Below are 14,752 nucleotides of genomic sequence, written 5' to 3' on the forward strand. Positions count from 1 at the left end.
TCTTTTTTTTCTTTTTGTTGAACATTGTTTCATTGTATGCAAAACATGATGGTATTTATATAAAACTCATTAAATTAATTTATTTTTAATCAGTCAGAAGAAACAAAACATTTTGTCAAGAAGTAGCAGTTGACTTTTTACAAAAAAATTTTAAATCTTCATTTTTTTAAATAACTTTAAAATCCAGGCTTAAAATACCAGATTAATATTAAATATTTTTATTTTATTTAAAAGTTTGATAAGTAGATTTTTTCTACAGTTAGATAGCATTTTCCTCTGCAAAATATCAAATATATTAAAAAAAAAGTATAACTTAAAAATTATAACGTTTTTATATTTGATGTTAGTATTAATTAGGATTTAAAAATTATAACCTAAAAGAATTTTTTAGAATACAAAAATAGAAAAAAACAGTTACCTGAGTTAACTTATCCCAGCTTTCCGAAATTTTATGTTTTTATTTCAATGGTTTCAAAAGTCGGATCATTTATAAAATACCGCATGAAGTTATCTGTTCTTATAGCCTTGAACAACCATTGGTAAGAGATATTGGGTTAATTTTCTAAACTAAAACAAAACATAGAACTAATTATAAAACAAATGAAAATTAAAAATTTCATTAAAAAGATTCCAAATATAAGTTCATTTTTAATTACCATTGATAATAAAAAGAAGTTTTGTGTTTATTTTCAATTAATTATAAAGTCTGATTTATAAAAAATATGACTAATTTGAATCGCGGTATGACAGCATCCCTCTTAAAGATATTTTGCTTTTTGCCATTCAAAATAAAAATTCTAATCCATTTAATATTCTATTAGTATTATTATCAGTAACAATATATTTTTAACTCTCTCAAATTATTTATTTGTTTATTTTTCCTTTTTAACAAAATAGAAAGATTAAAAAAAAATTATGTATTCAATTACACATCATTGTTCGATTATCTTATTTTCACAATAGACGGTCAGTATCACTCCAATTATATGAACTGATTGAGAACAAAGCCTGATTTTAATAATCTAATTGAATAGGTAATTAACTAAATCGATAAGAAATTATTTCTTTGAAGTAAATGAAATTCTTTATTGTATATTAATTTAATTATAGGTATGACTGATTACAAGCTAGTGGTTTTCTATTTTAAGCCTCTACGTTTTGAGCCCCTGGGTGAAAGTGTACAGAAATTTTCCTGCTAGGCACTATTTTCCCATTCAATAACATAGAGAAGCCGCTTATTTATTATTTTATTTTAATGCAGAAAAGCCTGCATTAAAAAAATTTGTGGGGAAAAAAAGCAGAACTAATGCTCAGACAGTTAAAATATCAAGTTAAAACCCTATATTTAGAAAAAAATCATTTTTCAAATTTGTAAAAACACTTAACTTAAATGTTTGCTTAATTTAAAAATGTTAAATTGTTAATTGAGTGTAATTTTTTTTACTATATTGAATAAAAAAAATTTTAATAAAAAGAAATCAATAATATATGGAAAATGATGATTTTTCTTAACAAATTATTATATTGAAGTATTTTATGACTTTTTGAAAATTGTTAATGAAGAATTTCTAATACAGTTTGCAGGAAGGAGAAAATTATTTTTTTCTAAACTCTTGCAACCTGATGGCACTTCTGACAAAAACATTGCACATGATTTCTATGAATTTTAAAATTTTTGTATCATTTCATTTAGTTACCTCTTTATTCTGTGATTATTAAATGTCATCTGACTTGCAAATTCAATTTGTATTCTAACAATTTGAACATATTATTTCTATAAGCATATAGTGCCTTATAGTATTTAGGACTTACATATAAATTTTTATACTTTTACTTTAAGAAAATTGCTTTAAGTACTCAGACTGCAAGGAGTTTATTTATGACCTAAAGAATAATCCAAAATAATAATAATTATTATTATTATTCTGAAGTAAAATTGTTTGAAATGAAATGTTTAATCCTGGTAGAAGTAGTTTTGAGCCTCTTAGATCTAATTTGAAGTTGAGCTTCTTGATAATATTTTTTTTTTTTTAACTTCGCCAAATGAAAGTTTAGTTGACAATTGTGCAATAATACCGAAATTTAAGTTTATAATTTTTACAATTAAAATATCTAATATGCATGTACGATTTGCAATGAGTTGGAGGTTAAGACACTGAATTGTTCTTGTGGAGGACTGAGACTCGATCTTCTATGGTAACTTAAAACCCACTCAGGAGCTGCTTGTCAATTAGGTAAAGACAACCTGTGAGTAATACTGACCACATTGCCGCAATCATGCTTTTGGTATCAAAATTGCAGTGTTTTAACCTCTTTGATCTTCATGGCACACAACAGGCTGTTGGGAATATTTTAAGTTCATAGCTTCATATAATTTAAAACATCATGATTATGTAATTATTTATTTACTTGGTAAATTGTAGGTTTTGAAATAAAATTTCTGACAGTAAAAATAACTAATTATTTTCTACTCCTACATCAAATACTTGTGTTGCCAATTGATGTTTTGCATTTCATTATTAAAAGAATATTTTTATAAATAATAATAATAGAGAGAATATTTTAAATGTTTTTTAATATAATGCCTTCACATATTTTCATGAAGTTTAAATACTTAATTCTTTATGGAATGAGAAGTTTTGTTTTGACAATAGACTACTCCTTTTATGGTTGTGAAATTTGCAGGTGTTACTCTCCTGAAAGGAAAAGCAGTGTGATTAAATTACAAAAATTGAAATTGGCAAATAAATTATGTAGTTAAGCATAAACAGTATTTGTAATATTATCCAATTAGTTGCATAATAGTAAGAAAATACAGAAAAACATGCTTAAAAATAACATCATTTCTTAATGTGTCTTTAATAGCATTGAAGTACTTGCTGGTTTTTTTTTTTTTTTTTTTTTTTAAATATTATAATATTCAAGTTTTCATTAACATTTTTGGAAGATTTGTAATTTCAGTGTTACTGTTTAGTATGATTATCATATGAGATGATATAGCAAAATACATCTGGATATAGTTTGTATCTTTAAAATGTTGCACTAAAATAAATTTAAGTAAAATGAATTGCATCGCTAAAGAGCTTTTATAATGAGTGTTTCAGAAAAAGTCTTTAAATGGAATCCTCCCCCCTCAAAAAAATGCCAACACGAGTCTAATTCTTGTTCATAAATGTTTAATATATCACAGCTCTAGAACAAAAGAGCACCAAGCTATTGATAAGATAGAGGCAAGGAAGCCATTGAGGAGCTAAGATAACTGGTTGCCTGGGAGTCGCGAAGTTAGGGATGTTCTTAAAATCAATTTTCATCTGTGAAGAGCTTTTATTGCTTTTTTGAAAGAAAGGTGTCGATTAGCAATTATTTAATTTTTGTAAACAACTTTTCTATGCAATTATTTTTTTCCTTATTAATAAAAAATGATGTAAAAAATTTAATTTTTGGGGTACTAAGAGAAAAATATTTTTTTTCTCAAAAATAATGTGTATCATATGTTCTGATGTTACGGTTAAACCATGAATCAATTATCCTAAAAGTGTACAACAACTGTAAAAAAATTTATTTTGTGTATAAAATTCTTGCAACTAAATTCTATTGATTGAAATTGTATAACTCAAGGCAATAAAATTATAGTATTTTTTAATAACTTTTAATTTGCATAATCAAATGCATTTATTTTTCCATATTTATAGACATGAATGAAATGAAAAAAAAAAAAACTAATGATTTTTAGAATTAACGCTACTCGGGCAATTAGCACTAGCTTCAAATAAAAACAATAATTTTGTAGCTTCTCAACATTTTCTTTTAAAAAAAATCTCAGTAGATATACTATCATTACTGAAAGAAAAAAATTATCTACTTATATAATCTTACCTTTCAACATTTTTCGTTATGATAGATTTTATAGGATAAGGCTTTGGTCCTGGTACATATCGAAACATTTTATTCTCAGCATTAACATAGTTTTTTACTCCTCTCAAACTTCTCTCACCCATTTTAGCATATGGATCACCAACATATTCAGGAAATTTGTTCAAACAACCGGCTTTCATTCCGCCATCCTAAAAAAATTTCAAACAACGATTTGCTAACATTTTGATACATGCAATTTCTTCTTACATTAGTAATTCTCATTCAAAAACACTTGCGTACGCCAAATTTATAAAAATATGCATTTTTTAACCAATATGGTAATAACCACTCTAGAGTTCACTAATAGATCAAGTTTATTTAACTATGATTTCTTTTCTATTGAAAGTTTTAGTATGAATACTATTCCCAAATCGTCATTATTAAGTTTGTTTCTAAAAAGATTACTCAAGGTACAAAATTGTTTTCTGAACCAGCTGTTTAATTAATTATACAGCCATATCAGTGGTCAGAAGTAGCACACTGCAAATGGTGAAACTACAGTAGTCGCTACTTGTTTTCCTAGTTTGTAGTGTAGTGTGCCACTTAAAAAAATAAAAAAAACGTTGTGTGGTGTGTAGTGCGATACATAAAGAACAGTAGTTTGTAGTAATTCCTGGCAACTACTTTTGACGCTAGTTTGGAGAAAAAAACACGGTTTTAACTCCAACTAATTTTTTGAATTTGATGGGTGTAAATCTTTGCTGGTCTATCAAAAAATTGTTTTCTAAACCAACTGTTTTATGAGTTGCATGGCCATAAAGTAAATAATTTGCAACTTGCATTAAAGGATTTTATTTTATTTATTATTTATTTTGGGTAAAAAATAAAACATAATTGAACAAACAACTGAAATGTTTAATACGTGCATAAAGTCTAAGTGCATAAGATGGTTAATAAATACAGATCACATAACGTGAAAAATTGTTGGCTACCATTAAAGGTTCTAAAAATGAAATATATTTTGCCATTTTTAATTAAAAACAAAACTAAAACGTTTAAGATACTCTATGTCGAGGGGCATAAGATGGTTAATAAATAAAGATCACACAATAATTTCAATTTCAATTGTTAAATTAAATTTCTATCGTTCACTAGCATTAAAGGTTTAAAAATGAAACATATTTTGCCATTTTTAATTGAAAACTAAAATGTTCACCATATCTATATCTAGGTGCATTAGCAACATTTCTAACTGAAAAATAAATTTTATAGATAATCTCATGGAATTTAAAAAATGCAATCGTTGGATATTTATGTTTAAAATAGATGTTATTTATCACACTATAGTTTTTGAACACCATATGATCTACTAATAATTTTAATTTAACATTTCTGAATAAGTGTTTTTTTTTTAAAACCTAGTTACAATTTTTCAAAAATTTCCGAAAATTATTATTAATTGTTTTTTTACGAAAATAGTTACATTTTCGGTTTGAAATGTAGATTTGTATTAACCAATCTTACACAACATTTTGCTTAAACACAGTTAGTGGAGAAAATTGTACCAAAAGAGTAGGAATGTGTTTTTAAGAAAAAAAAGAGAATGGGTGGCATTATTTGTTTCAAAATTTCTATTATTTTATTAATGCCCTTAATTGGTGATCCTCATTTTACATATTCTGCTATTATGATGGCTGTTCATTTTTATATTATTAATTACACTAATTCCTTTCTAGATATTTTTTTTTAAAAACTTAGTTGTTGTTGTTGTTTCTAATGTCACTTAACACACGGGCAAGCCTGCTTGGTGAAACCGAGCAAATTTAAGGCATAGTGTGCGTTTCTTGTTTTTCAGTGGCGCCATCTATGGCCAAGAATTCGACTTCTGCCACACCATACGTCGCACCTGTTTATAGGGCGGACCCATTCATACATCCATTCATCCATCCACAGATCGTAATTTTGACCTGAATCAGAGAACGATCGATCTCCAATCCAGTATCCCCAGAGGTATTGATTTGTTATAGGAACATGGAGGACTTTTGTGAATCGACAGATTTAACGTGCATCAGTCACTTTATTACTTGCGGAGTCTGCGGCCGGCGGGGTTCGAAATCACGAACTCTCGGACATCGGCCCCGCGACCTACTGACCAGGTTATCCCGGCCTTTAAAATTTAGTATGTATTAATACAGACTTCCGCTTTACTACTTCCGATTGATTTTTACGCCTAAACTTGAAAAAGCAGGCTATCCTATATTATTATATTTATAGTGTTTACAAAATAACGTAAATTGCGATAGCATGTCTTCGGATCATCCTCAGGGATGTTTCCAAAACCGTCGCCAATAGCCCATTGTGAGGCTCTAGTGCGACGTAAATGAACAACAACAACTACAAAATAACGTGTTCTTTCAATTTAAATTTCAATGAAATAAACAACAAATGTGTGCGAAAAACTCCGCAAGCATGCTATGATGCAACCCAAAAAATTAGAAATGTGATATTTTGCAAAATCTATAGCCAAATAAGGGGTAACACTCAAAACATGGTCAACTTTACATTCAATTTATGTTTTGATATTAATTTTCAACAATTTATTTTAGGCTCACAACCAGTTAAAATTTGTAAATTACGGGGAACTCTTGTGAATGGTAAAATTAGGCTTAAATTTAAACATAAATTACAATAATAAAACTTTCTAAGAATATTAAGCCTGTTCACGCATCGCCTCGTAAGCATACCATAAGCGGAGGGATACATCGGAATTTTTTAAAATTTCTTTCGGTTTTAGGAAGTTTTTTATTGTTTACATTCAGTCAACCATAAGTATAGTTTGTCTAACAAGGGAAACTAGGGAAGTGTGACTCGCCAATTTTGAAATAAACTAGTCGGATGTATGCGTTATGAGGAATAATTTTAGGGGGCAACATTCGTTTCGGCCCATAGAAGGTCCTGTGAGAGATAAAAAATAGTTCAATTTATAGAAAAATCGGTATTTTATTATTTCAATGCAGACTATTAGTTATTGTAATTGTCTCATACTCCAATTAATTTTGTGGTTCTTTCACGTACTATATAATGCATATTTATTGCCAAAATTGATTTCGAAAATTTTATATATCGGTAGTTTTTCAGAAAAACCTGTTAGGTTAATTTAAAAAAAATAAAAATAAAAAAATTTCTTCAAAAAGCTTTCTAAATTAATTGGAATATGTAATTGCAAATCAATTAATAATTAATTAACAATTAATTAATAATTAATTTTCTAATTGATTTATTAATTAGCAAATTAATTAATTATCCAATTAATTACAAATTAATTGGATTATGAGACAATTGCAATAACCATTAGTCTGCATTGAAGTAATAAAATACCGATTTTTCTACATGTTAAATTATTTTTTATCTCTCACAGGACCTTCTATGGGCCAAAACGAATGTTAATTAATTTATTAATTAGCAAATTAATTAATTATCCAATTAATTACAAATTAATTGGAGTATGAGATAATTACAATAACTAATAGCCTGCATTGAAGTAATAAAATATCGCTTTTTCTATCTATTGAATTATTTTTTATCTCTCATAGGACCTTCTATGGGCCGAAACGAATGTTGCCCCCTAAAATTATTCCTCATAAGGCATACATCCCACTAGTTTATTTCAAAATTGGCGAGTCACACTTCCCTAGTTTCCCTTGTAAGCTAAGAATTCCTCCCGCCACAAAGTCTGAGGTCGTCTGGTGCTATGGAAACAAGAATGGCACATTTTTGCATAATATACCTTTTTTGCTGGGCCAGTTGGCAAGAATGGTTTCTCGATTTCGAAGGTTTCTGTCTCTTCCTCTTCAGGTAACTCAACATCTTCATCTGTACGGAATGGGTTCGGATCAAAGTATCCTTGTTGAAAGATACCAACTTTGTAAGGTTCAAACTCCTGGGGTTCAGGTTTCTCTGGCTCTTCCTGAAAATTAAAATATTAATTTATTTTTAAAGAAAAATTATTTTTTGTAATATGTTCTTCTAAACGACTACTTATTGATACGAGATCTTACATTGCAGAAAAAGTTGTATTCTCGAAAAAATTGTCGTATGAAATTTTTACAATGTATACGGTTAAGAAAAATTGTTTTCTTACCGGTTTTTCTTTTAATTCTTCGTATTCACCCTCACGAAAATATGGAGGAACTTTTCCTATCGTCACATTCGGGTAACTGAAAGATGTCAACGTAAAATAAAGTACTCAGTTAAATTGATTAGAAAATTAAAAAAATAAATTCCTTTATACTAGTTTAGCTGTCATTGAATGTTATATGTTTCTACATATGAAGTTTAGTTTCATTATAGTGACCTCTCTCTATTCGAATTACTTTTCTGCATTTAATGTTAACTGATAGGTAGGTATTTTTTTTACGTCGCACTAGAGCCGCACTGGGCTATTTTATATTTCATAACCGTCGTTGAACAGCCGGCTCAATTTTATGGTTTTATGACTAATAATGTTCTACTCCGTAGCCTTGTAATTTTGAACCCAATCCAAAAGACAAGGGAACTCCTGGATCGAGTATTGGGAGAAATTTGCCTTTGTGGAGGACTCTTTGATGGAGCTAACCCGCATTTGCGTTACATGGAGAAGAAGAACACGAGAACCTCCCACGGTTAGCTAAACGGCAAGAGGACTCTAACCCATGATCCGTCTACCACTGAGGATATTTCACGTCAGCACTGTGGTCGGTGAAAGCCGGATGCGGAATCCGTATCGACTGGGATTCGAACCCGGTTCGCCTCATTGGAAGGTGAACGCTCTATCCCCTGAGCCATCGCGGCTCAAAAATTATCGACGAGGATGGGATTCGAACCCACGCGGGCAGAGCCCAATGAATTCGTACTGGACTATTGGCGACAGTCTGAGAAGCATCCCTGAGGATGATCCAAAGACATGCCATCGCAATTTTGATCCTCTGCGGAGGGGATGGCACCCCCGCTTCGGTAGCCCAACGACCTGCACGCGAAGTCGAGCACTTTACGGTAGCACAGTTTAACGAGGACCCATACCGCACACCCTCGGTCCCTGCGCAGACTGATCCAAGTGGGTCACCCACCCGCACACTGACAGCAGCCAGTGATGCTTGACTTCGGTGATCTGCTGGGAACCGTGTCTTAACGATCAGTCCACTGCGGGACGGATGGAATAACATAAACGATGGAATAACATAATTTAGCATTTGGCAATTCGTTCGATAATTATTAACTATTAAAGCTATGGAAAAAAAACACACCATAAGGACCGATTTACAGACAACAGGAATGCAACTACAGAGATGAAATTTAGCATACTGAAAGGGCCATATTTGTTTATAAGCTTAACACAGTTTTTTTAATCGAAATTCCAATTTGTTTTAAAGTTAATGAAGTTTTAAGTGATTTTTTTTTTAATTTTTTGCCTTGCGAATTATTATCCATTGTTGTAGAAAAATGTATCTCGCGATTTTATTAGCTCGCGACATCAAAAGTTATTTAAAAAAATAAATAAACAAATAATAAGAGAGAGATTAGGTACATCTTAACATTTATATCGAAATTTTTAAAAGTGTAAAGACTGAAGAGAAACAATGTTATATGATATAAGGTTATCGTTATATATTGTTTATAAGTAAAACTTCTCATTTATAACTTCTTGTGTTGTGCAGCACATTCTATATTTCTGAGTTTAATTTTTGTTCAAGTACAGTTGATTATTTTTCAAATCCTGTATCCTTTAATTTCGTTACGATTAAAATATTAATAAAATGTGCTTACATGAAATTATTATATATTTTGCAAACAAAATTATCTTTTTTTATCGACTTTTAAAGAAAGAAAAGAACAATGATGACTGAGAAGCACCCTCGATGGTTGGTGAGCGAGGTCGCCTTGCGTAAAAACACCAAGATTTAAAATGAAAATTTTGAAAATGCACCACTAAGTAGATTCGTTCGGCATAAAAAATAAGCGTGTTCTCTTTTAGCTTTAGATTATGCATTACATACATTTCTGCCAATAAAATAAAACGAACAGCTTTCATCTGAAAAACTTCTATATTTAAAATTATTTTACAACAATAATTTAATGAGAGATTGTACACGTGGGAGCCTTATATTTAGCAATTATCGTTTTTCTTAAAGTAAATAGTAGAAAAATATTTATCTTACGATTTTACATACATTTTGACATGGAAAAAAATAGTCTTAAAAGGATCGTTTTTTTTTTAATTTTTTTTTTTAAAAATATCTAATAACATACAATTGGGTTTTTCGTAGGTAAATAGTTAAAAAGATTGGTACCCATATCCAGTTCCTTTCTTTGGAGGATTTGTATAAAAATTCTTTTTTGGCGGTGAACCCTTCTCTACTTCTCTTGGATGAGAGCTAAAATATTCCAATGTTTTGCCTTGGAATGTTCCATAGTTCGTTCCTTTGCCATTTCTGTATCAAAAATAAATTTTTAATTCATTTAAAATGAGTTTATCAATATTTAAATAAATTTCAATTCAAAATGAAGCTGAGCCTGGTTATGGTGTAATGTGGTTCGCTTAGAAATTTAGGATATTGCATATTAATAACAGAACAGAAGCTTTTAAATAAATCTTTAACTACTTTTTAAACTAACTATTTTATCAGTTTTACTAGACTGAAATTTGCAATTAAACTTTAAAGTTCTGAAAAAATATATAAATCAATGCATGCGTTACTTTCTCCAACGGAGGGCTAAGTATGTGTGTAATAAATAATTTGAGGTATTTATAAAAATGACGTCACAAATAAAGAATACATCATTGCCTTTGAAGAAGTAAGTTTTATCCAGCTTGCCGTACTAATTTAATACCCAACTTAGAGGACAAAGAAACTTTTGAGTTAAGATCTGCGTATGAGTGCTTTTTTGAAAAACTTTTTGAATGTTACTTACTCATAATTAAACAGATGCAATTTTAACATTTCCCCCAACGATTTGCTTATTGCTGAAAAGAATGCGGTATACGGCCCAGTGACGCTATTATAGTCATGGCATGGCTGGGATTCAAACTTGGTCCATTTGTATCGTGTGTAGGAAGCGAATCTTATATGTCTTAAGCCTTGACTTTATGTAAAAGAATTTTATAGTATTTACCTATCCAAAATCCGGAATAGAAAAAAAAGATTTCTATAAAAAAATAGAAACGACCTAATTACCCGAACTTTTGTGACAAATATTTTTGATTTAAACTTTATAAATGATTTTATGAGACTATAATTTACATTATTAACAGCATTCTTATGGATGGCTGACTGAATGTAAAACCGGAAGAAATTTAGAAAACTTCCGGTGTATCCCTCCGCCTGTGTTATGCTTACCAGACGATGTGTGAACAGGCTTTAATATTCTAGAAAGTTTTATTATTGTGATTTTACCAGTAATTTTACCATTCATTAGAGTTTTTCGTAATTTTATAAATTCTAACAGGTCGTTAGCCTAAAACAAATGTAACAAAATTAATATCACAGCATAAATAAAGTGTAAGGCTTGCCATGTTTTATCATAATAAACAAATCTTGCGAAGTCTTCCGAATTCATTTGCTGTTTGTTACGTTGAAAGTTAAATAGAAAGAACAGCGTTATATTGAAAACACTACTAGTATATTAATATTGGATGCCTCGTTTATTCAAGCTTAGGTGTAAAAATCAGTCGGAAGTAGTAACACGGAAGTCTTACGGTGAATTTTGTCCCCCATCTACGCTTATCTTTACACGGTCAAGGCTGAACTAGATCCGTAACTTAACGATCAACTAACTTTCCGTAACTTAGCGATCAAGTTCAGCCTTGACACGGTCAACCATCCATTGCTTACAAAAAACTGATTGAAAAAAATAAATAAATACGTCATAAAGCTTACTGCGTTTTTGTTGGTGAGGTTGATTTGAACGCGGGTCCAATATTCAATTTCGCTTTTTCCAATCTTTGTAGCCTCCGATTGCGAATTGGGTCTGCATAACCTTCTCCTTCGAATACTCTCAGAAACTCTTTGTCGAAATATCCGGATTGTGTTCCATTTTTTGATTTTGTGCTACTTGTCGACATCTGTTTCCCCTTTGGTGGAGCTCTACTCATGATATCAGAAACTAATGGAAAAGTATTTTAAAGAAAAAAAATTATACATACAGGGTGTTCCGAAAAGACCGTCTTTAATGTATATTTTTAGAATCATTATAAGTATGAAGATTAAAAAAATATACTCAGATAGTCGAATGACGAATTAAGTGGAGAAAACTCAAAAGCAATATCGAAGTCTGACAAATTGTGTTTAAAAAAGGCGGTTTTACAGAACATCAGTACCTGCTTGATTGCAGGTTGAAACTTTAAGATATTTTGTATATCCGTCTTTCCCAATGGTAATCGGCCTTTTCTAACGGCGTCGATAACGTCTTTGTTTCTTTCTCCTTTAAATATTCCTCCACCCCCTAATGTGTTTATTATTTTTTTAAAACTTGTAATATAAATTGGTCATTATTAAATGCCAGTATATAATGCGGTTGGGAATTTTCTCCTTACTTATTTAAGAGCTAAATTTTATACTTCAATTAAAAACACTTAGTAATTAGCATATCGTGTCCGAATGATTTGATGTGTTATTTTGATTTTTTTAAAGCCATAAATATTAAGCATTTGTTGACACTAATTATATAGTCATGATAAAAGTTCCATTGGAGTAAGTCATTTAAATCAGGCAGGAGCATAGTAAAAAAAAAAATGAAATCGTTTTTTTTTTAAAGAATTTATTTCTTCCAATTAGCAATGACAGCACATATTAAGCATTTGGTTCCAAATTTAAGCTTTTTTATATTTCTTTTTTTTTCCCACCATAATTTAGTGGTTACCACGTCTGTGGGGGGCAGTCAAAATTTCGTCCATTTTCCGAATAGCTTGCAATATAAGCATTAATATAGAACCGTGCCTGGTGGCAAATGCAAGTTTCAATCATTTCTTAACCGCTGTGTGCAGAATTTTTCGTCATTTTATCTTCACAGTGGTTTTATGGTCAATCAAAAGTCCAAAGACTTTCCCGACTAACTAAATTTATCGAAACTTTTCTGGATATCCATGTCTTATGCCGATACAAATATAGGAGAAGGAAGTATGCAAGTTTAAACCTTGATTTTCATATAGATTAAAAAAATTTTAAGATGGGAACTATATCAAACTCAAAACTGCATTTAACATAGTTTTTAAAGAAAGTATCCTGGAAATTTTGGACAATTAATCATGAAAAATGTTACGGAAGGGAAAAAAACGTAGTACATTCCCATACAACCGAGAAGAGGGAAGGGTCAAGCCACGGAACCGGTCTTCTCAGATGCCATATTCGAGTGTTGCGATCCCGAATAATACTGTTTGCACGTTGTGTTCCGCAGTGGACTGATCGTAAAGACACGGTTCCCAGTGGAAAGCCGAAGTCAAGCATCACAGACAGCGGTCAGTAAGCGGGTGGATGACCACTTTGATCAGCCACGGCAGTTACCGAGGGTGCGCGGTGTCGGTCCTCTTTAAACTGTTCTACCGTAAAGTGCTCGACTTCGCGCGTAGGTCGTTGGGCTACCTAAGCGGAGAAGTCATCTCCTCTGCAGAGGATCAAAATTATGATGGCATGTCTTCGGATCATCCTTGGGGATGTTTCCCAGACCGTTGCCAAGCTCATTGTGCAGCTCTAGTGCAACGTAAATAAAAGTCCTACTTACCTACCATACGTTATTGACAAGAAGTCTAAAAATAAATATAAAGGCCGAAGCACAGTATACCGCTAATATATATTGTATGTATATAAACGGCATATTTACTAAGATAATTAATACCATACTTGGTGGAATCTGTGCGGGTCCTTCTAAATAACTCATCTCCTTGAAAAGGCCAATCCTATCAAAATCTGGTCGACTAAAATCTGTTTTCCCTTCCATACTGATAGTTCAGGAAGGTAACTTTAAATTCGATTTAGGTTTTGTAATAATTTAATTGTAATAAAAAAATGCGCTGAAATTTAGTTTTCTTTTCCTTTAATGTTCAATTGATGTAAGAAATACTGATAGTTTCTTTATTGCTAACTTTTCTGTTTGAAACGTCATTGTTTAGGTTAACCGTATCTTTTTTGCGAAGTTTTTTAAAAGCTTAAACTTAATGTGAGTAGATGATTGGGCATGTAAAGTTAAGTGCAGATGGCGCTAGTGGTTAATATTCGTAGTTAGACTTTCAATCTAACTTTCAACTAAACAAACAACACATAAATTCGGAAGACTCGGCAAACGTGCTATTTTACACAAATATAGCAAAATAAAGGATAATAATCAGACAGGGCCGGATTAACCTATAGGCATACTAGGCACGTGCCTAAGGGCCTACGAAAAACTTGGGAGAAAAAAAAATTGTTGACAAATATAATTTAGCTTTAAAAACAACAAGTGTATTTTGCATAAAATTATGAAGATACAAATAAAATTTTAATATTTTTCGGTAATAAATTATTTTGCAGAATCTTATGATCTAATATATTACTTTTTTGCGATTTGTGGATTCAACGAAATCTTGTATTATGCTGTCGAATTCCAAACTATGCAAAATGTCGTATTCAATAGACATAAGTGCAAGCGATGCCAAACGATCTTGATTCATTGTTGAACGCAAATAATTTTTTATCAATTTTAATCTGGAGAAAGATCTTTCTCCTTCTGCATTTGGTCCAAGAATCGACAAATATATTCTTAATGCAATGTGAACGTTAGGAAAAGTATTCACAAGTTTATCTTTAATTTGAGCCTTCAACATTTCTTGTGCAGATTTATGTTTATAAATTTGAAAATAGTAAAAATTCATCTACAAAGTTTTTCTCTA

The 14,752-nt window shown here is 30.7% G+C and overlaps 1 protein-coding gene across 1 annotated transcript; it reads right to left on the minus strand.

Moving 5' to 3' along the window:
- Positions 1-2,578: 2,578 nt before the first annotated feature.
- Positions 2,579-13,927, minus strand: LOC107440409 (cilia-and flagella-associated protein 96). Its single transcript, XM_043044575.3, has 7 exons — positions 13,728-13,927; positions 11,769-11,994; positions 10,182-10,322; positions 7,997-8,072; positions 7,643-7,822; positions 3,877-4,064; positions 2,579-2,696 (listed from the first exon to the last, which is right to left on the minus strand). Exons 1-7 carry the CDS (start codon positions 13,822-13,824, stop codon positions 2,615-2,617), a joined length of 990 nt encoding a protein of 329 aa, XP_042900509.2. The 5' UTR covers positions 13,825-13,927; the 3' UTR covers positions 2,579-2,614.
- Between the last annotated feature and the right edge of the window lie 825 nt (positions 13,928-14,752).

This window comes from Parasteatoda tepidariorum, chromosome 9, assembly GCF_982258835.1.
Source record: "Parasteatoda tepidariorum strain Cologne lab strain chromosome 9, Ptep-v5.0, whole genome shotgun sequence".
Taxonomy (NCBI): Eukaryota; Metazoa; Arthropoda; class Arachnida; order Araneae; family Theridiidae; genus Parasteatoda; species Parasteatoda tepidariorum.